General features: G+C 40.4%; 1 protein-coding gene across 2 annotated transcripts in view; it reads right to left on the reverse strand.

The window, feature by feature from the left end:
* plppr1 (phospholipid phosphatase related 1) overlaps positions 1 to 21,412 on the reverse strand; it is a 52,575-nt gene extending 31,163 nt beyond the window's left edge. The window contains exons 1-2 of one of the 2 annotated variants that reach the window (XM_040158257.1): positions 21,046 to 21,412; positions 4,863 to 4,972 (exon numbers count right to left, since the gene is read on the reverse strand). In XM_040158257.1, coding sequence (XP_040014191.1) covers positions 4,863 to 4,922 — 60 coding nt within the window. In that variant the 5' untranslated portion in view covers positions 4,923 to 4,972; positions 21,046 to 21,412. The remainder of the gene's footprint in view (positions 1 to 4,862; positions 4,973 to 21,045) is intronic. The other variant, XM_040158258.1, reaches the window with a different exon arrangement.
* Positions 21,413 to 21,686: the final 274 nt, after the last annotated feature.

The raw sequence follows: 21,686 nt of genomic DNA on the forward strand, positions 1-21,686 counted from the left end.
TTATCAGTTCCTTAGGTGAATTAGTAAGTAATTTGTGCGGTCCCTCGCTATCTCGTCAATATGTAACCTGGCTTGTAATCCAACAGCATTGAGTTCCAGACTCCCAACCTTCTGACTGTACTCGTCACGTAGATGGTCATTAACAGAGCTAAGATAGGTGCTAGCAGCCACCAGATTGTATTTTCTGTGGTGTGTGAACATGAGTGGATCACAACAGCAGAGGAACATAGTCACATGTTGGGTAACCCAACAAATGCCCGTTATCGTGGCTTGAGCTGTCACCCCTGCCGAGGGAAGAACCTTCATTGTTGCTAGTCACCCAGTCAGCATAAAGCTAGCACCTACACCTGCTGTGGGTTTAGATGTTTGCCGTCTTTGTACCTCACTTGTAGACATGTTTCCTTTCCTGTCTGTTCAAGTACCCTTCACTGCTCGGACTTGGAGCTTACAGAATATAATGTGCCCAACTCCTGTAATTACCACTTGTGGCCACAGAGGCCACTGTACTGTGCCACTGCTCAGCAAAAGGAACATAGCCTTGCTCTAAGTTCTTCTTTTTTTATACTGAGTCAGAATCTTAGAAAAGAAAGGAAGAATAATTATGTTTTTCTAAAGTGAGTCTAATGGTATTTTCCGACAGGCAGACGTTCATCATATTCTGTAGTAGTTACTAAATATTCTCCTATCCCTTGTGGGACATAAGGCCACTCACATATTCATACCAGTTGGATATTTTTCCCCTGTGAGCAGTGGAAAAAAAAGACATGAAATGATGATGAAATGATTGAGACCATAGGTGGTTTAAATGACACGTTTCCTTTTTAAACTGTATATATAAAAGTAGCAGGTTTATTAGGCTCCAAAGCTAAATTTAACACATGATTCCCCATATAAAAGCCCCTTTTTAGAATCCCCCATGTCAAAATCATATTTTGTCAGTGCAGCCAAGAGAGAGACGGAGCAACATCGAAAACAATCAGTCCCTGTGGGGAGAGTGAGATAAAAGGAAGAAATTATTTCTAAGGCTGACAGAATTAATTTTCACAAATGTTAGTCAGGAGACTGGTTTTTCCCCTGAGAGCCTGGTGCAGGTGATGTGAACAAAGGCAAGTTTTCATTTCTGTACGAAACACTTGAAAAGTCGAGGTGGTCCTAGATAGATTAATGAAAGCCTGGAACTCTGTGTATTACATAAACTCATCTGGGGGGAGGTACAGGATATATCTGTTCTCTACTCATTCCTCACAGCTGTACCTTTAATTAATTTTTAACAGTTTTTACAACCACTCACTTCTTTCCCCCCTGCTTTACTGTACTTTCATCATGATCCTCATCTCATCTTTTTTTCTCCTCCCATGGGTCCCACCTTCCTGTTTCGTTTTACTCACTCCCAGTCCTCTCTTCCTGTTCTTATTTTAATCCCCTTTCATCTCACAGTCCTTTTTTCCGTCTCATAGTTACTCTTACAGTGATGACAAACAGCAACAACAAATTACGCTCTTGAGGGTTAAGTAACGGATAAAAGAAAAAGCAACAAGTTACATGACTAAATAAACAAATCACCATTAATAAACATCCTCCCTGTCAGACTGCCGCTGGCACTGAACTACAGGGCCGAGCTGCTGCAATCAGGACGTTGTGTTTCGGTCATGTGACAGCACTGTCCCTCTGCCTTGCTCTTTTCGTGACAGGCATGGTGACTAAAAAAGAAAAAAAAGAGAGAGGAAGAAACAAAAGGAGCAGGGAAATAGTGAGGGGCACCAAGATGGTGTGACAGAGAAGAAGGTGGAAGGGGAGGAAGAACTTCAGCGACACCATCAAAAATAGGAAGAGATGAGTGAAGAGACGGAGTGAGGAAGCAGGTTCAAAAGAGAAAGGAGGCATGAGAGAGAAATGAAGCTGTGAGGATGTGACAGAGACGTCAAGGAGGGAGAGAAAGAGACAACAGGGATTGGCAGAGTTAGACAAGGAGATGGACAGGATGCCTTTGACAACTCCGTGAAGTAGAGGGGGAGTACGTGAAAATGGTATAATGAGTATACTGTAATATGGAGAAAATATTCATGGTTTGATACTTTTTTTGGATATTGAGTTTGTGATTTAAAATCCAAAAAAACCAAAACAAACAAAAAATACAGTACACAGTTTCACTATCAGTATCTTATTTGTTGACTAATTTTCAACTTTCCTTACACCAGATTACACCAGATAATAGGGCTGGGTGAACATTCAATATTATATCAATTTATACCAATTTATTCGTCAACTTTCATTGGTATCATATTGTGATGATATGATCACGAGTTATCATTTTACAAAGCCAGTTTACAAATGATAACAAGCTACATGTGACTAAAAAAAAAAAAAATCACTGGTTATGTCTATATATTAGGATATGCAAGATTTGCTTATATCATAAAAATACTATTAACATGTACTCTTTATTTTAACCATATTTTAGCTGTACTCTAACAATTTAGTATTGCGCTTCCATTAAGTTGGTGGACTTGTGAGAGACAGATTTAAAACATTATGGTCAAAATCGAAGCAGCAGAGGCCAGCATATACCAATCACAAATATAAATCAAGCCCTCAAAGCCAGTGCATCCTACATTTCCCATAATGCAACTAGACTGCATCTTTTGTTTGACCCTCCCTGCCTGTCAAGTGCTCACATCTTTCAAACAACATCCCCCCAGTTTGTAACACATACTTTCCGCAAAAAAATGTGTAGTCTACACGTTAATTTTTTCAGACTTTTAGAAAAGGTCCCCATGGAGACACTGCAGACATCATACAACTGTCTCCACAGGCTGAATAATACTTTCTCTGACGAGTTAAGTGAACTTGATGTAGAAAATTGTGGCTGTGCCCTTTTAACGTCAGATCTTAACTGAACTTGTCTGTTATTCATATGATATCTTGAGCTGATCACAGAGTCAAGTATATTAGAGGGGGGACAAGGGAATAAAACATGATGGTTTTTAAGAGGGAACAATTTTTAAATCTAATAAAGAATTGTGAATGACACTTCTTGACGCAATTCCTTTCCCCTTATCTTGCACTTGTCAATGTCACGCTATAAATGTACAAATTCCAAATGAGAAGAAAGGTTAGGAAAGCCAAAAGGTATCAGCTCCAAGGTCACATTCAAACCAACCTCAATTTCCAATGATACCATGTTGTTTGAACATGAAGCTGTGGTTACTGCTTAGCAATGTCCAACAGAGCATGTCAGAGTTCTAGCCGAGAAACTTGGAAGCTGTAAATGAGCATAATTTGTAAAAACACTGATGAGAGGCTGTCTAACCGAAGGTATTTCTACAGAAGCTGGAGGACTCTGCGATGATTAATTATGCGTCACAATTCAGAAGAGCATTTTACTGAAAAGACAGTGATTGTAATGTGTGTGCATCCAATGTGATTTTGTCTTTTTTGGTAATAACTGCTGTGCAGAGCGATTTCACACATTATCTAACTTTAATTCTGGCTGTGTGGGAGCAAAAGTGACAATTTTTATTGACTATGTGTGATCTAATGTGGTGGCAGTGTACAATCATATATAAACCTTATATCTGTGATCTGTCTGCTGTGTTCTTTTCCCATCTAGCATTTTCAACTCTAGTATTTTTGAACTGAATCAAGGTATACATGAGGTTGATGCCTTTTAGTCGAACAGAATGTAGCTAATATCTTATATTAAACTTTTTAATCTTTCGAAAAACAGGGCTAATGGCTAATGCGGTGAGCTGTTGCAGAGCTCAGGTGCAAATATAATTCATAAAATTATTTCTATTTTGAGTAAAATCAAAATAGAAATAATCAAAGAACTGGTGGCAGATGTTTTGTTTGTTTTTTTTGCCATCTCTCTTTGTTCAACAACACAATTCAACAACACAAAGCTCCATTTTAGGTGATTGATATCTGATATAAGTGGGGAGTTTCTTGCGTTAATGTCTCACTTGTGAAAAGACATGCAGAAACATAATGTGATTCTTACCTAAGAAGTACTGATTTAAAAAATATCCAATGGGGTTTGCTCTAAAAGCAGCAAGGTAGAACATCATGAATCAAAGGGGAAAAGATCATATCCAACTGTCACATTTCACTCATTCACCAATTCTCTTATTCACTTGGAGGACACACCATAATAGTAATATATAACACTCATCGTGGATGGTCTTCAGAAAATATGAATGAGACACAAAGGTCAGTCAAGAAGAAGACATGAGATAGAGGCAGGGACAGGAAGAGAATCATGTGAGAGTAAACTCATCTGAGACTGCTATGCAGGATATTTCCTCCGGGAAGCATGTGTGTGTGTGTGTGTGTGTGTTTGTGAGTGGGAGGGTGTGAAAGAGAAAGAGAGACAGAGGAGAGTAATGCAAGGCATCCTGAGACATCTCTCTGATTAAGGACTTTCAGCTGACATGGTTATTAAATATGGAGGAGTTTTGAGGAGCAACACGACTCTTATAGACACACACACACACACACACACACACACACACACACACACACACACACACACACACACACACACACACACACACACACACACACAACTTGGCTTTCCACTCATTCCAACACTTTACGCTCTGGTTAGCTGTGTGTAATTTACCAGAAGAGGTCATTTGCTAATGATTAAATTGTCACTAGTACACACACACACACACACACACACACACACACACACACACACACTCATCATGTACAATCCTTAAAGCAGGATTAAAATGCACATATGCATGAATTTTACAGTTTGTACAGAAGAAGGCAGATTATCGCTCTAACACCTGAACACACACACACACACACACACACACACACACACACACACACACACACACACAGTCTCTCACCTCTACAAAGATGAAACATGGGAGGATGGAGTAGCTGCGCAGGGTGTTGTTGGACGCCATCTTGTCTCCTGTCGGGAGAACTCTCCTCTCAGGATTCACAGCAGCTCACTCTGCAAAAACAGGAACATCAGGTGTCATCGCTCATTATCTGATAATGACAGAAATGTACCAATGCCATATCTAACTATTACAGTAGATGTAGGTTACAAATGGTACTCACTGATATGGATTATTCATGGGAACCAACTGCCTATAGCTAGAGAGTGTAATTTTTATTGTGTGACTGCTGCCAATGCAGCAATCATATTATAATTATCTTCGCTTTTAATTCTTTTTCAACTATTTTCTTCCATCCATTCTTTGATGTGCTACTAATACTACACGCAGCAAGAAACAGTGTTCCAAAGGTAAAATGTTGAGCATGTTTAGAAGATAGGTGCTATTACTGTAATTCTGTAATGGTTGAGTTTATGATTTTTTTAATGATTTTTTTAATGGTTTTCTGTAGGGAATGAGCAAAACATGATGAAACATGATCAATCATGCTCAAAAACTATATAGGCTACAAGGCTGAAACTTGGTTAACAGTGCATGATAGCACCACCATGTGGTGAGAAATTACCTAACAAATATTGCAAAATGCTTTGGCTAATATCTCAGCAACCATGAGGCGTAGAAAAGACATCCTTTATGGATTCATTCAATGATGCTGAAGAGATTGATACAGGCCAAAAAAATCGTTTTAATTAATTTTTTCCCTCATCAGTCTACACTCAATAGCCCATACTGACAAAGCGAAAACAAAATTTTAGAATTTATTGCAATTTTTTTCCAAAAGACCCATTACTCAGTACTTAGTTTAAGCATCTTTGGCAGCGATTACAGCCTGAAGTCTTCTTGGGTACGATGCAACAAGCTTTGCAAACGTGGATTGGGCGATTTACCGCCATCTTTTTCTTCAGATCCTCTAAAGACCTGTAAGGTTGGATGGGGAGTGTCAGGGGACAGCCATTTTCAGGTCACTCCAGAGATTTTTGACTCATCCACTTGAGGCAACAACGCACTCCCAACCCGATGGGAACAATCCACTGTTTTCAGCTGAGAACTATGGCCTCGGATTTGGAGTTGCTGTAAAAACTTCCCAGTGCATACTGGAGGTCACGGACTGATGAAGCCAACAGAACCACATTGTCTGCAAAAAGCAGCGAGGCAATTCTGAGGTCCCCAAACCCGATACACTCCTCCCCCGAGCTGCGCCCTGAGATCCTGTCTGTGAAAAACACAAACAGGATCGGTGGTAAGGGACACCAACACCAAGTGGAAACGACTTTCTGCTGAGAATACGAACACAACTCTCACTTCAGTTATGTAAGGACAAGATTGCTCACTGTAACAGCCCCTTCACCCCATCCTAATGTAGTACCCCCCACAAGACTCCCCGAGGAACACCGTCGTAAGCTTTCTCCAAGTCCACAAGAGACATGTAGACTGGATGAGCAAATTTCCATGACCCCTCCGGTAGCCCTGTAAGGGTAAAAAGTTGGTTCACTGTTCCATTATTATTCAATTTGCAATAATGTAAAACAGACAATCCTCATATTTGCTATTTGATAAATGGCTCGACTGATTAATCTTATTATCAAAACTGTCAGCAATTAATTTTCTGTCACCTGACTAATTTATTAATCAACTAAGGGCCAGTCGGGTTCACCATCTTTAAGGAGAAGTGTAGGGATTGGGTGGAACCAGGAAGTGTCATGGCAAATTGAGGCTTTTTTAGACCTTGGTGGTGAAAACTGGCAAGTTTCCAGAATGAACCTCTACTATGTACAAGATATAATTCATAGAACTATCTGTCAAGTCTTTAAAACACCCTGGGTAACACTTAATCTATAGAACAGCTGCATACTGTGTTTTACTTTGATGTTGGTATTTTGTTCTGTTCCTGTTGGTATTCTAACACATTTCTCTGTGTCAGTTAAAGCCTCTTCTGTTGCATTGGTAATGGCACTGAGTCCAAGACTTAATTTTCCCTCAAGAGATAATATTTTTCTAATCATATCGGATTTATTAACATGACTTAACTACTCTCTCAAGATTGTAAACAACCAGCAGAGACTACAACCACACTATTAGAAATGACCTCCTGCACTCAAACTGGCACTGCTTCCATTGTCCATCTGTCCTCTTGCTTTACAGTGTTTTATCATGGCTTCTCACTGTCACAAACAATAACATGACATTTCCCCACTGAGAATAGCAAGCTGATTAGTAAGAGTGTGAGTCCAATAGAAAAGTGTAGTGAAGAGACAAATACTGGAAAAATAAAACTGCTGCCTTATTTGCTTGTCTGGCTCTAAACAAGGCTGAAATGGCTTATCAGTCACTTGTAGCATTGTTTTTAATTGCTGAGGACTGACAGTACAAGTAGCAGGTGTCTCATAGTTTCAGTGGGTGTAGATTAGGTTGGTCTTAAAAATTCCAGTATCTGCCGTAGCAATTCTTGATTTATTGGTATTAATCAACAATGCTATGACCCCCCTGTAGATATTTAATGTACAAAAATGTGTTTTGGGGCTGTAATTGTACTTAATTCCCCCTTAAAGGGGAACATTGTCCCCAATTTGAGCTCTCTCTCTCTTCCTACTGTAGAATTCTGAGTAAAGGCAGTGATTGTGGAGAGGAGGAGGTTTGCTGAAGAGCCAAGTTAGAGAAAAAAAAAGCATTGGTGTTTCAAATTCTATAAAAAGAACTTATTTTCTTTCTTTCTTTCTTTCCTTCTTTCATAACAGATGTTGATAAGGGATTTTCCTTGAACACAGACTGATCATTTCAACCACAAGAGATGTTTTAGTTGAATATCAAGACATCATATTTCTACTCAAATGTTGAAAAGATTGCCACCTTTGTTGCATCTTATACATAACTACATGGTACTAAATAACATAGGACAACCTAAAAACTGGTTTAGCAAGGAGTTTTTGTGATAAAACGCTCTCATCAGAACAAAGCAACACAAAATTCAACAAAACAGTCAGATAAGGCAAAACAGTCAGATAAGGAGCACAGCAGCAGTCAGAATCTCACAGAGTTCAGGGGCAATAACAGTTAACATGGAAAATCTATTTAGAACTACAATGTCCACACTTACCCTTTTAGAAACATGTAGGTGTGTCATTTTCACCACATACGCGTCTCTACTTTCTGTAGCTTTTGTTTGATAAGTAACTACTTTGCCAACTCCCAGAACATCATCATGATAAAATAATTGAAGTTACACCAAAGTCAGAAGAAGATTTGAAAAACAAAGTCAAACTCAAAAATCTGTATATCAGTCAGACATAATGAACAGAACAGCCAATTGAGCCATTAAAAGTCTCAGGTTAATCCATGATAATTCTTGAGATGCATTATGAATGCTGTAAATAGATGACAATAGTCAACACATAAAATTATGGTATCCTGGCAATGAGCCATGTATATTTTTCATCGATTGCTTAATATGTACATCTCAGTTGTACGTTTCAAGTCTTTTGGGGAGCCCACAGAGTGCTTTCCTAAATGTGTAATTTTCAATAATTGAAAATGATGAAACCAACGAGTATTTTCACTAAGGCTTAATCTGCCGATTATTTTTTCAGCTCACTGATTAGTTGCTTTTGTGTGTAAAATCACAGAGCCCCAAACTGTCTCTTTATCTACACTGTGTTCTGGTCGGTTTTTTAGTCATGGGTGCAGACTCTACCGATATGGAAATCTGCCTGCTTAGCCTGTAAGATGTTGCTATTTGAATGTGGTGGACTAACCCCAAAACTTGAAATTTAATATTCACATTTAAAATCCCTGAAGCATTTTTTCAAACTCTTTTGCAACTGAACTGGGACAATCTTGATGTTCAGATACAAATGTATAAAAAAAAAAAAATTTAAAAAAAGTGAACGTGTAAACTATACTGCGTCAAAAAACGCCTTTACCCCTTGTATCTGTTACACCAGACTACTTGTTGCATTAGCAACATGGTCAGTACAGTTACTTGTAGTTGCTGTGTTATAAGTACAAATTGCATAGTTCCTTCTGCATACGCCACATTAAGCTCCACCGATCCCTACTCTCATCCCAATCTGAAACCAAACGCTTCAATCTCACTGAGTCATTACATGCAGGCAGACAGTGAGGCTGGCAGGTCTAATCAGTCCCTTAGTGTCTGTCCCAGCTCATTTAACACTCAATCCAGACTAATCAAGCCGACATTAAATGGCAACAATCTGACCGTCAGTGTCACAGCACTTGCTGTGCTTCACCTGAGGTTCAGCCAAACAAATGTCTGTTTGTGCCTGTATTCAGACCCCTTCACCTCCTAAGAATTCTTTATGTTTTACAGCCTCATGCTACAATTTTTTTAATTTATTTCTTTCCTCATCAATCTACACTCAATAACTCATGATGACAAAGCAAAAACATTTTTGAATTTTTTGCATATGTATTAAAAAGGAAAAACTCAATATCACATTGACACAGGTATTCAGACCCTTTGCTATGACACTTGAAATTTAGCTCAGGTGCCTCCCAATTGTCTTGACCATCTTTGAGATGTTTCTACACCTTGATTGGAGTCCACCTGTGGTAAATTCAATAGTGTGGACATGATTTGGAAAGGCACACACCTGTCTATATAAAAGGTCTCACAGCTGACAATGCTTATCAGATTAAAAATCAAACCATAAGTTCAAAGGAACTGCCTGCAGAGGTCAGAGATGGGATTGTGTTGAGGCACAGATCTGGGGAAGGCTAAAAAAAATGTATCTGTTGCACTGAAGGTCCCCAAGAGCACAGTGGCCTCCATAATTCTTCAATGGAAGAAGATTGGAACAACCAGGACTCTTCCTAGAGCTGACTCCCCAGCCAAACTGAGCTGTTGGTGGAGAAGGGCCTAGGTAAGAGAGGTGACCAAGATCCCTCTGGTCACTCTGGCTGAGCTCCAGAGATCGTGTATGGAGATGGGAGAAACTTTCAGAACGACAATCATCATTGCAGCACTCCACCGATCTGGTCTTTATGGCAGAGTGGCCAGATGGAAGCCTCTCCTCAGTGAAAGACACAGGAGAGCTGGAGTTTGCAAAAAAGCACCTAAAGGACTCTCAGACTGTGAGAAATAAGATTCTCTGGTCTGAAGGAAACCTGGTCCAGAGTGCTCAGGACCTCAGACTGGGCCTAAGGTTCACCTTCAACAGAACAATGACCATAAGCACAAAGCCATGACCACGCAGGAGTGGCTTAGGGACAACTCCGTGAATGTACTTGAGTGGCCAAGCCAAAGCCCTGACCTGAACTCAATCAAACATCTCTGGAGTGACCTGAAAATGGCTGCCCCCCTACACTCCCCAACCTGACAGGTCTTTAGAGGATCTGAAGAAAAAGATGGCGGTAAATCGCCCAATCCACGCGTGCAAAGCTTGTTGCATCGTACCCAAGAAGACTTCAGGCTGTAATCGCTGCCAAAGATGCTTAAACTAAGTACTGAGTAATGGGTCTGAATACTTACGTCAGTGTGTCTTTTGGAAAAAATTTGCAATAAATTCTAAAATTCTGTTTCGCTTTGTTATTTTGGGGTATTGAGTGTAGACTGATGAGTGAAAAAAATGAATTTAAATGATTTTAGCATAAGGCTGCAACATAAAAAAGTGAAAAAAGGGAAGGGATCTAAATACTTTCTGAATGCATTGTATAAAACACCAACAGTTTCAAAACAGCACAGAGACCTTTCATCCTGCCATGTTATACTTAAACCTTTTAGCACTTGCATGCGTGAGGAGTGGAAGAATTTACGCTTACATCTCACTTACCAGCAAACGATAATGTTGTAATTTATCTTTCTCTCCTCTTACAGGAAGATCAGTGCAAACTTCAACTCAGTGTCAACAACAGAGCTCACTCTCACGTCAGTAGGGTGGATAGCTGTCAGGCGAGATTGATGGACGGTCTCCCAGTTCACTAAAAACTTCAAGCACCTGTCTGAAAAGTCTTACATGCCATGTAAATTTAATTTGCTTTCAGTAAATCCATAAAAAAGCTCCTGCTAGACATCCCTGCTATCTTTCAAAGTGCACATTAACAGTATAATCGGCCTCCAGTGACTCAGTGACTTTTCAGATTATGGCAGGTGGGGAAGCATCAGCCACAGAGAAAGAATTGAGTAGTCATGCTTGTAATGTGGTAAAAATCCCCCAACATAAAGGGACCATACTAATCACATTTACACTGTTATACTTCTGACACTCGACGAAATGCTACATTTTTTTCAGATTTCTCTAAAACCACCAACATCATTAATTCATAATTTCTGCAGCTGGCTCCACTGAGCCATGATTTCATCAAACTAGTCAAATGGAAAGCTCATGTAGCCAACTGTGATTTTTTTTTTTAATCTCAGTGGGAAAGTGATACGTCTGAATTTTGAATACACAGCATTGCTCCCTATATATACAGTGCTCACGAGTAACAGATTATAACTGCAAAAAATATTTTAACTGTAATTAACAGATAACGTTAAAGTTGGAACTTTATGAAACAGTGCAAGAAAGCACTTTTTACATTAGAGGTGGGGCTCAATGTAAGTGACCATGCAATACAACCACAGTAATTTCCCCACAATAATCAAAATACAGCTGTGAAGGCAAGCCTACGATACATAATCTGCCACAAGACAAACATCTGTGATCAGGATATTTGAAAGTGAAAAAAAAAATCCCTTCACAGCACAAAAAAACAAAAAAATAGAATGACAAAAACAAAAATGACAAGATGACATGTAACAAAGGGCCCCTGGAATCGAATCAATGACATGGCAGGCATAGAATACTGTGCATCTAATCAACTTGGCCACCAGATGCCTAGGCAAACAATATAATTATGCAAGATTAATGACAAAGAATTATGGCGGTAAAATAGCGGTGTGTTGTGTTTGTTGCCTGCTTCGTGTATTTAGGCAGCCACCCAAGTCCACCCAATAATATCAAAGTACAAGAAGCCTCTTTTTCCTCCCGTTTCTATCTCTCATTATTGGAGGTTAAGCTGCAGTCTTGGCTATTAATGCTCATTATCAGTTAATTCTCCATAAGCTCTTTGTGAGACCAGAGAAGACAAATAAACAAGTAATGTGCAGTAAAGTGCTTCGTGGCTTGTTGTCAGTCACTGATATGTCATCTCTGCATGTTGGTCCATGTAGCACAGATTGATAGTCACCAAAACGGACGAATAAATGAATTACCTGTCTGTTCATATAACTTCATTTTTATTCATGCTGAGTGAACAGGAAATGGACCAGAAAAAAGGTGTGTAAGCAATCTAGTACTAATCAAAATAAGGTGCTTTTTCTCAGTTTTTCTTTTTTCCATTGATGACATTGTTATTCCTACACAAACTCAGAATTTGGGATTTGCTTAGAATGTTTGGCCAGTATTGTCTTTGTGATGCTCAAAGTGGGTCCAAACCTTAAACCTTTTGACACATGTAGTCTATTTTTGCGAAAGACTCAAAATCTGTGCAGTTTAGACTTTTATTTTTGTCCTGTTCTGTGGGAAATCATGCAGAAGGAATAGAAAAAAGAAACTGGAGATTTAACAGTTGGACTGTGGGCTGGATGATTTGACTCGGGGCACTGTGACAGATGATTCAAATCAGAAAATTTAAGGGGGCTGCACTCAATGTCAAAGAGTTTACACTACATTCATTTATTTCCCACTCACAAGAACAGCATCACAGCTCTGAGAAGTCACAGCGCCAAACAATTGGATCTAGTCACAGGAGAGTCTTAAAATGATTTCTCTTTTTCTCTAGCCTCGGGAGATCAGTTTCAAAAGATGTTTCAAAGATCATAACCAAGGAGCATTTTTCTTCCTATTCCAGGAGCCAGTTAATTACAGTCAGATGAAAAGTGATCAGATTGTCTTCCCAGCGGCGAGCTCATCAAACGAGCAGCCTACAGGCCTTGTCAGGATTCATCAGTATCTCCTCTCCACTCAGCCAGGCCGTGATGACTTTGTCTAGACGTGACTGCTCTCCTCTCAGAGATGGCAAGCGCTGACTGTGAAATATTGAGCCCAGAAATATCATCTGATTGACCATGTCCTGGTCTCCAGCTAAGTTGTTCTGCCTGACTGTGATGACTGTCTGAACGTGACTGAACTGTCACAATGACAGAGCTTGGAGTCAAAAGCTGGGCGTGGAAAAATGAAATTTTACCTCCTGTTATCTCTGGCAGCATGTTGGTGGTGTAGCCCTGTGCCCTTCTCTCCTTCTGTACTTGAACGAAAGAGCATCAGTTACTGAACTCGAAAAACGCCAGAATTTTTCAGCTGGACTGGCTTCTTCAAAACATACTGGTTTTAAATTGCAGCAGAGGGTAACTGTTTGAACTGTTTGGACTTTTGCACAGTTTGAAATCCACACATAAAATGCCTGGCTAGGTTAAAAAATACTTTAGTTTACCAATTTAGTTGGCTTTAAATCAGAGAAAACAAGTCTAAACTGCTATAACAATTTAACATTCAATCTTTAAATTCTTTTAATGAGCAAAAACGCAAAACTTTTGCTCTCTTCAGCTTGTCAAATGTGAGGATTTTCTGATTTTCCCTGTTTGTGAAATTGTTATGTTCACCAACTAGTTGTTAACTTTGTCTGTCTGTGGCTTTTTCAGAGCGTTTCACTAAAAACAGCTGCCTGCTGCACCCCAAAAAACAACACCATGAGAGCGGTGAGAGTGAACCAAAACAGTGAAGCTGCAGACCGGACAGGGAAACAATGAGCTGCAACTCATTGTAAAGCTCTGTAAAGCCGAGCACGGCTGCAAATTTGGGTGATAGTTTTCTGTAGGTTACGAGCGACATCTTTCACATTGTCACTTTGTTTTCACATTATCATTCGATACACTGTTATTGTTAAAATAATGATTATAACTAAAGACCTTTAATATAACTTTAATAGTAATATTATCTGTGCTACTTTCCATGGGCAGCTGTAGAACTGCTTATAATGATTGCTTCTGTTTTTGTGGCATGCTAATTGAAGCACTATGCATAGTTAAAGCCCTAAATGAGGATATTTTGAGGAGTTTTTTTTTGCATCAGAACTGAGGAACATGTTTGCTGGGAAACAGGCCAATTCAGCATGCCAGTCCGTGTCCAGGCCTACTCTGCAGTATACTGTTGTGCCTTTTTTATTGACTACAGAAAAATCTTCTGAGTCGTTTGATGCTTAAAATTCCCCTGGTGCCCTGGTTATTTTTTCACATTTATAATACAAATCTTATATAAATCATTTTTTTCTTCCTGAAATCATAACTGTTAGGAAAAGGTTCATGACCAAAAAGGTGTATAAATCTCATTTTGAGTTCCACATCTGCTGACTGCCCAAAAGTGCACACATATTCTCTCACAGACACAGAGCTGTCCCATGACTACCACACTAGCCAACAGAGCATCTTTGTTGCTATAAATAGGCTGTTCTCATACTTCCCTTGTGGCTTTCTTTAAAACGATTTCTGGGAAATCAATCTATTTTTTTAGACTGTAGAGAATAATAAGTTTACTCGCAAAGTAACGGTTGTGAGATCTGGACACATACAACTGTGTTTTAACATAAGAGGTAAACAGAGAGGACAAGGACACGCAGCAGAAAGAGCAAATGGGACGGGATCGTGAGAAATAGAAAGAGATGGAAAAGACATAGGAAAGACAAAGGCAGGGGAGAAAAAAAAGAAAGGGAAACGGAAATCATGTTTTAGAGGGTGGTTCATTGGGGGGAGAATAGCTTGTGCTATCTCTTCTGGGAGATGCCGCTTGTGAGCGGGAGTTACAAGCGAAGACTTTATAAATTGTTTCTCTTCTTCTGACTTGAGCACTTTTGACCTGAAATGATGAGTACTGATGAATGTTCACTAAACTCATCACATAGAGTTTCTACAGCAACATGAGTAGCACGTTCACAGACTTCCAAGCCTGCAAAGTCTCCCCCAATTTTACAAATAAAAAAGTTGTATAAAGCCTTCGAGACTGTCCTCTTGGAAAAAAACAAGCCCACAGGATGTCTGTGCAAGCAGCTTTTTACGACCCATAGTTACACTTCATTGTTAGGAGACCTCTAGCAGCCGTAGAAGTTATGATGGAGGCAAAGGAGGAAGCCAGTTGACATAGTACATAGAGGTCCAAATTATGACGAGGCTGGGGTGGATGAATGAGTCGACAAAACACAGGTCTTTCACGCTGGAGACCACTGTTCATTTCCCGTTTGAAACCAGTAGTCAGCGTTTGTTTTTGTTTTTTTCATGGCTGTTCCACAACCTTAACTGCTTACTATTGTAACCACAAGGATGAAGGTCCTCTAACTTAAACGAAGATATTATAGTAACCCAAACCACGATCTTTACCTAAACATAGCACAGTACTTTTTGTGCCTACCAAACCATGACCATTTCACAACCCTAATGGTCTGTTTATTATTGTTAGCATGATGACTAAAGTCTCCGACATCTGCTGATGGTACGATCCTGTACATCGTATTATTCTTACCATGACAAAAAAAAAGGTCCGGTAAGTATGCCGATGGTAGGCTCATATGGCTCGTAGCCAAGGGACCAGCCAAGGAACCTCATCAAGTCCTCCAACCAAACGACCATATTGAAGCTTTTTGTGGTTCCAGGGGACACAGTGTTAAGGCTGATAAATTGCCTCAGGTGATTTCATTGGATTCTGTGTACATTGTGTCTGAAAACAACAAGTTTGAAAATGAAAAAAATCTGGGGGTGAAAAAAGTGAACTTTCTAGACCTCTGTGACCTGCTCCTCATCTCTGCTTGAGGCTAGTGGCTCGAGGCTATATTAACCACTACTAGCATAATGCACCTGATTCTCAGACCAAACTGTCAGCGGTAGAGTTGCATCGTGGGTGATGTAGGTGCCAGTTTTTGACTAGGAAGAAAAAGACGTTGAATAAAAAGGATACATCTGGTTCAGCTGTGTTGATTTTGATGTCGATCATGAGTCTGACAATGTTATGGGAGTGCAATGCTAAATCAGCGGTATACTGTTTTAAATCTCTCCAGAGAACCTTATTTTTGAAAATATATTTGATGAAAACTTGCTGTGCATCTATATTACATGGTAATTTATGGTGATTTATTCAGTTAATAATGAAAACAATGCTAACCACAATAAAGGTTTGTATCTAATTCAGTCCCTACCTCTGTACATTTTTTAATTAAGCTCTGTACCAGCTTTGATAAATAATAATTTGTGATTTAACATCAACACTCGATTGTGAGGAATCACTACGGGAATCCGTTTTTTTGTCTCCCTTACAGACAGCTTAGCTGGAAAATCTGCACAACGCCTGGCAATGACATACAGTGCAGGACATATGAATGTCAACCACAGAGACAAAAAAGGACGAGATCAGAAACAGTACAAAGTTGAAGGTAAAAAAAGATCAGTAATATCCTTATAGAAAACCATCTGAACTTCTCAAAAAGAAAAATGAGAAAGACTTTAGAATATGGGAGAAAGAGAAGCCAGACATGAAGAAGCAGCAGAGAAGAGCTGAGGAGATAATAAGCTCGCTTCTTCAGACGCTGCTAACCAGCAACACGTACAGTCTCAAAAGTTTTCAAACACATTTATGTATTTCCACATATCAAGGGTTTGCCTCAACTGCTGGCCTACTTTCACCCTCATGTCTTTTTCCCGATAAAGCAAAGTGGTATTTGTCTCTGACACTCATTTTAGCTCATTGCCAGAGCCTTGATCATTTCATTCTCAATGTCATATCTCTGTCTGCTCATTTTGCAACTGAACAAAAACACAGTGTTTTATTATCAGCTGCTTTATTATCAGTATAAATTTGCTTGTTGATTTTGGACTAACAGCAAATAAACACAGTGTGGTGACATCTTCATGAGGTCAGTGCTTTTCTGTTTACTTTTGGTTTGGATTCCTTCTCAATACAATCTACTTTTATTGACTTATTTATTGTTCATAGGGAGGCTTGAGGCTAAATAAGATTTAGAATCATGAATTTCTTCTAAAATTAATTCTATTTATATTTGAAATCAACAGTTCTAGTTAAGTATACGCAGTGATTTACTCAGGAGTGCTGGTGGTTCCTTTCCATACCAATAATGTCTTTAATAAACAACTGCAAACGCTTCAGGTAAATTTGCATATGTATAAATGTAAATTTTTAAGTTGAGAAAATGCCTTTCCACGAGTGCCCCAAAGCTTCTGTATGTGTGTGTGTGTGTGTGTGTGTGTTTTCATTTCGAATGTAGACTGCTGAGTGATGCCGTGCGAGTTTTTCTTATGCTGCCTTGTAACATTTCCGTCTATATTTAGATCAAACAAGCTCTTGATCTCTGAGCGTTCAGCTGTTTTTCAGTCCGATAACAACCATCAGAACCATCACAGTACCGTCCTCCTTACCCAGCTGGAGATAAAGACCTCTTTCCCTTATGAGATTTCTCAATATTGCTACAGTATCTTGGCAGTGTAGCTTCTCATCGTCCTTGCAATCATATATTACGTTCCAAAAAGTTTTGTAGGAGCTGGAACAGCGGTAAAATCTCTGTTGTAATTTAGTTCTGGTCATGTGGTCAAGCATCATGTATAGATACGTATGCAGAAAGGTAGAGCTGCTCTTACAAATATCTTATACACAGAAGTCTCCTAGTTAGTGCAGCTTTGCCAGAGCAGATAGCTAGCTAGAGGATGTGACCACATGGGAAAACCCAGCTTTTGCCAAAAACTTTTGTAGGGAACGTAATTATGACTGGATTATGTTTTCTATGAACGTAATGAGGATATATTGTTGATCAACTTATTTGGCAAGTTGCAAATACAGTATGTTGATACTGAACATATCAGCAAAATGCATTACAGCATTATTAAACTCTTTTATTGTTATGGTTAGACACTTACAGCCATTGGCTAAGGTTAAGAAAAGATCGTGGCCTGGTTTAGTACAGAAAAAGTTCACAGGGACTTCAGACACAACATGTTTAATTACACACCCAGCAGCAATATTTGGCTGCAACTTGAAGGATTTCTCCATTAGCTCCCATTCCCATTCTGACTAATTACAGTATATGCGCGAGTCGGGGCTTAGAGGCTAACACCACATTCTGGCATGCTATAAAAACACCCAACAACGTACCCTCTCAAATTCATCCAGCATCTTTGTAAATATAGATGTTTAGCCACATTAGATACCACTACGTCGCCTGGCTTCTGGAAAACCAGTCAAAATTATTCATTAATTGGTGCCAGCGTTATTATTCATCCTGTTCCTCTCACACCTTATCACCTGTATGTATCAGCCTTCTTATGGATAAAAAGGAGGGACACTCAATCTCCAGAGGCAGGCCTCATCTCCCCTTAGGGCCAGTCATTCCCCTGAGACATCATGTTGACAGATCTATTGCCCAATCAGGACACCGCCACTGCACTAATAACACCGCCGCCAGATCTAGTGGTAATCAAATAGCTGCTACCAATGGACCGTGGAAAGGGTTTGGATGTGTGGCAGTCTGAAAAGGTGTGTGTGTGTGTGTGTGTGTGTGTGTGTGTGTCTGTGTGTGTGTCTGTGTGTGTGTGTGTGTGTGTGTGTGTGTGTGATCAATAGCCAGTCTCTGCTGTGGGAGTAGAAGAGGCATTAGATATCAAGACGAGAGTCCAGGGGTCATTGCTTCCTGCATCCTCACTACTATATATCCGTCTCGCTTTTTTTTTTTTTTTTTAAACAATGCATCAGCTGGCGTTTCCACTTTAATTATTGTAACTTATGACACATTTCGGAACAGCACGTTGCCACTAATATGATTCCCCCCACCCCCCACATGTTAAGTGCACTATAACAGCTTTGGGAGTTTGTGGCTGCAAAAGGCAGAAGTTTTTTCTAAATAGCATGAAATGACATACTTGTGTGTATCCAGTGTCCCTTGGCACTCACTCACTTCTGTTCAAGAGAAGATGTTGAACTATACATGCATGTTTCGTTTCATGTATTTTTTATGTATGTTTTATGTGTGTGTTATTTGCTATGGGAAGAAGTAATCATACACTGGAGCTGAATATCGTTTTAACAAATCTCATGGGATGCTCTACTACTGCTCATCACATTGTGATGGATCGATAATAAACCAACATTAGACTAACAATGACGTTGCCAATAACAAACAGAACAGAATTAAAACTAACAATAATCAAATGGCTAAAATGTGACTAAAACGGACGGACTGCTGTCAAAAAATAAAGAAAAAAATCAATCGAATGTCAAAATTGTTACATAATAATCACAATAATGATCGATAAATCTTGTGAAAATGTGATCTTGGCCACAATTGTTACAGAAAATGAATGATGCTGACAACAATAACAATCATGACTAGCTAAATAAGTGCTGAAGTTAGAAGCTGAGATCCCACATCAGCAAAATTAAAATTTCTTAACGCTGTTGCTGATGTCACAGGTGAACATCCCCATCGTGTATCATTGCCACGCATGATGATGTCATTGTGACCTCAGCCTGTTTTGTTATCTCATTGGTCAAAAGTGACATAACTGTTCAAGGAAAGACAGATACACACACACACACACACACCCGATGGCAAAATAAGCATTTCAGTATATAACACACCGTGTGCGTTCATTTGAGACTTGTGTGCAAGATGTTTTCATGTGCATACTCAAATCTACAATATACAGACACAAACACAGACACAGACACACACACACACACATTCTGTATAAATGCAAACTTGTGCCATAATGTAGTACAGCATGGTGGGCGTGTGCCAAGAGGTGTCTTGCATTCAGCAGGCCCTGCTGACAGCCAAGGAAAGGCTCACCTGATGCCCAGCCACCTGCCATCTGTCTGCTGAATAATACCATTTGCCTGCTATACTACAGGGACGAGCATGAATACACCTGTCATATATTAAACACACACACACAGCAAAATGCACAAATTCACAGGTTCCAGCTACAAACGGCTGGTAGAAATATGTGCCTTTTGCTACATTCGTGATCCCGTAACCCACTGGATACTAGTCTAATGAGCAGTTCTGCTCTTCTGCAAAGCCTCTCAGCTGCAAATTTGCAAATAATTTGATGCATTACTGGAAGACTTTGTTGATATTCACCACGGGTTGTTAACTCACTATGATTTGGTCCCATTCACAGTCCCATACACCAACTGAAGCTTACTGTAAAATACATTTTACCCCTGCATTTCAACCTGGTGTGATGCCAGAGAGCAGCCGCACGATCCAAAGAGAGAGAATCAAGACAAACACTCACGGCAAATAAACCCTACCTGTTCATCTGACCTCCCTCCTCACCTCCTCATTCTCATCGTGTTAGCGCTTCCTCCCCTCCCACTGCTATATTCAGCTCTTATATTCGAGCCGAGGCCGAGCCTGTGCACGCACAGTGCCGTTTTCTGAATACGGTGATATGAGGGGCAATCGGGAGAGGGTGATGACACATGCTGCACTGAATTACTGTCAAGGTTACCCTGTAGCGCTCATCATAACGGGCACGGGACTTCACTCGTTCAGTGACCGTCGGAGAGGCATCGACTGCGCGGTGCACGTCTCGGGGGATGTTTTGGGAGGAATAGCCAGCCTCTGAGGTTGGGGGGCGGGGAGACGGGCCAATTTTTTTTTTTTTTTTTTTTTTTTGTGCTGGACTGGAGACACGTTTGCTCGGCAGCGGAGGCGACACATTTGCGCAAAATTGTCCGTTTTCCCTTCTTAGCGAGGGGATGCGCGGCACCGAAGTGGATGTTGTCTTCAAAAATCCTATTTGTGAGATTGAAATCAGCGCCGGAGGGCGGCCACTGTTGCTGGTTGAGACAGGTGTCTGTGTCCATGCCGATATCGATTCTTCACAAGCCCCGAAACACTATTCTCCGCGCAGTAACACTGAATCCGCGATTAAAAGCTGTTCCATTCACACACACAACCTTTTTTTTCTTTTTTTTTACGCGCTTGGACACATTTCATCGAATGAGTGCCCCGCGTTGTGACTTGGTTTTGGTCCGAACTTGCTTCAGCAACAGACAATAGCTACACAGTCCCGTTTCTTCTACTCCCCCCCTACACACACAGCATCTGCAAGTACAACACGCACACTTACCGCGATGGGATGAAGCAGTGTTCCGGCGAGAGGGCGAATCCATTGAGGAAAAATGAGCAGATAGGGGCGAAAGGACGCCGTGAGCACTCCCACTACTACTAGTACTACTACTCCATCGGTTCAGTAAAGCCAGCGCTCTCGGTTTGTGATTGGGATCACGCAGCATGTGAGCGCAGGAGAATGGATGCTGTGGCTCGTCGGGGGGCGGGGACAAGACGCTTACTCGGGCCCGGTGGAGCGTATTTAATTCGGTGTAGGGACCTTGTGTTACAAGCAGGTCGGCTGTCTAGCTCGCGTATTCCTACGCCAGCCTGCTCCACGGAACCCCGGGTGCTGCAGGAGCACCGCTTTATTTTACCGGCCCTTGTCCCGGAGAGGCAGGACGGTGTCCCTTCAGTGCTGCCTCATATTCATGGAGCTTCTCGGGTGCACAGATAGACAGGGCGAATGGTTTGCTGAGCTGTGGCTGTTGCGGTGTGCGACGGTGTTGTTAAGGGATATTGAGTATTCTTACTGGTACCGTTGCTCACAGAATAAATCCAGTGTTATCAGAGATGTATTAAAATGAAAAATGTATTCATTAAAGATGTCTTAAAATGTATCTGCAAGAAATTACTTTCACCAGGCTCTCCATAATAATT

This window comes from Xiphias gladius, chromosome 20 (assembly GCF_016859285.1).
Source record: "Xiphias gladius isolate SHS-SW01 ecotype Sanya breed wild chromosome 20, ASM1685928v1, whole genome shotgun sequence".
In the NCBI taxonomy this organism is placed as follows: Eukaryota; Metazoa; Chordata; class Actinopteri; order Istiophoriformes; family Xiphiidae; genus Xiphias; species Xiphias gladius.